The 2064-nt window shown below is 33.2% G+C and overlaps 1 protein-coding gene across 1 annotated transcript in view; it reads left to right on the top strand.

The window, feature by feature from the left end:
- The first annotated feature begins 1029 nt into the window (after positions 1–1029).
- LOC106875959 (visual pigment-like receptor peropsin) overlaps positions 1030–2064 on the top strand; it is a 183431-nt gene continuing 182396 nt past the window's right edge. Inside the window, exon 1 of the mRNA XM_052970019.1 lies at positions 1030–1385. Coding sequence (XP_052825979.1) covers positions 1283–1385 — 103 coding nt within the window. The 5' untranslated portion in view covers positions 1030–1282. The remainder of the gene's footprint in view (positions 1386–2064) is intronic.

The following is a 2064-nucleotide window of genomic DNA, read 5'->3' on the forward strand; positions in this document are numbered from 1 at the left end:
TATGTATATATACGTACATACGTACATACGTATACACACACATATGCGTGAAGAATGGTGTAACATGTAGAAAGATAGAGAAGTGAAGAGAGAGAGACGAAAGTAAGAAAGTTAAAGGAGAGAGGGAATAATAAATCAGATAGATAAATAAATAGAAAAAGTGTGGGAGATGGAGAGAGAGAGAGAGAGAGAATGAAAGACAGAGAAAAAGAGGAAATGATAGAGAGACAAAGTGAGTGAGAGAGAGAAAGAGAGAGAAAGAGAGTGAGAGAGAGAGAGGTAAAAAATCTGAGAGGTAAAAAATCGTAGAGACAAATTCTGTGATGAAAAGATAAACAGATAGACAGACAAGTAAAGAGGAAAAGTTGGAGGAGAACTGAACAGACGTGCAACATTATGAGGGACGTGTAAAGTTAAGTCGCGAGATTGCAGGAAAGACAAAAAAAACAGGAAACTTATATTTATAGTTGAGAGCCAAGAAATTCGAAAGGAAGGCAACACGTACAAGAAAAAAACAAAAAAACAAAACAAAAAGGAACTAAAAAAAACAAACCATCTGAAACTTGCCACTCGGAGAATTTATTATTATTATTATTATTATAGACGTCGCACAGTATACAGTATCGGGAGGTTGTTGATTGAAGATATTGTATCTACCGGGGGTTTGTACTGTTTGTCAAATAGCAACAAGGACCTCAGACAGCATAAAATAAGTACCAGTTGAACACTGATTTCGATGTAACCGACTTACCCCCTCCCCTCAAAAGTGCTGGCCTTGTGCCTACAGCAGAAATATAAAAGCGAATCATTATTATTATTACTATTAATTATTATTATTATTATTATTATTATTATTATTATTATTATTATTATTATTATTATTATTATTATTATTATTATCATTATTATTATTATTATTATTATTATTATTATTATCATTATTATTATTATTATTATTATTATTATTATTATTATTATTATTATTATTATTATTATTGTTATATCATTTTTCATCACCGCTATCGTTAGCATTATCGACGTCGTCGTCATCATGATCATCACTACCATTATATATTAATATAACAAACCGCTTACTTTTACGAAAATAACTTGACGTTTTGAAATTAAAAAAAAAAATCTATACGGATATAAATATATATATATCAAATATACCTCTATCTCAAGTTAAAATACAACAAAAAAGACCAACAAAACAAAATTGATATCTATTATCAATTAAAAAAAAGAAAAACAATTTAAAAAAGGGACGAACGCTTGGAACATGGAAAATGTCAGTGAAATATCGTCTGCTAACAGCAGTGACTTGGAGTACGTATGGACAGCTGGTGAAAGTTACGTTGTCGGTGGTTACTTTATTTTAACAGGTAAGTATACTTCTTGTTTTAAACGGATGAAAAATACCTTTCTTCTTAGTTGCTTAGTTAGCTGTCCTGCTTTCTAATCAACTGGAAAATGTCTTTGTACCATTACTCTGCAATTATGTGTGTGATATGCGCACGCAGTAATGCGTGCGCGTGTTTGCCTGCTTACAAATAAACCGTTGATGCTTACGTGCATACATACGTGGTGTGCGTGTGTTGGAGTTCGTGTAAAGTACATGCGTGTGTATGTGTGTGTGTGTATGCGCGCGTGTGTGTATGCGTGTGTGGGTATGCACGTGTGTGTGTGTGTGTATGCGTGTGAATTCATGCGTATTTATTTACGAATGAATGTATGTGACTATAGTTGTGTGTGTGTGCGAGTTTTGTGATTCAGTTCGTGTCAGTGAGTTTGTATTTCTTTAATACCTCTTGTTAGGCGTAAGCATATGTGCACGCTGCTTGTGTGTGTGTGCGTGTAATCGAAAACGTGTGTGTGTATTGGTGTATATGAATACGCATTTGTGTGTATACATACATACATTCATACATCTATAGCAGTGCGTATCTATAAAAAGAAATAAATTCAGACGTGTGCGCGCGCACAAACACGTGTGTGTGTATGTGTTCGTCTGTGTGTGTGTATATGTATGTATGTATGTATGTATGTATATATGTATATATA

The sequence above is a fragment of the Octopus bimaculoides genome, chromosome 8 (genome assembly GCF_001194135.2).
Source record: "Octopus bimaculoides isolate UCB-OBI-ISO-001 chromosome 8, ASM119413v2, whole genome shotgun sequence".
NCBI classification, from domain to species: Eukaryota; Metazoa; Mollusca; class Cephalopoda; order Octopoda; family Octopodidae; genus Octopus; species Octopus bimaculoides.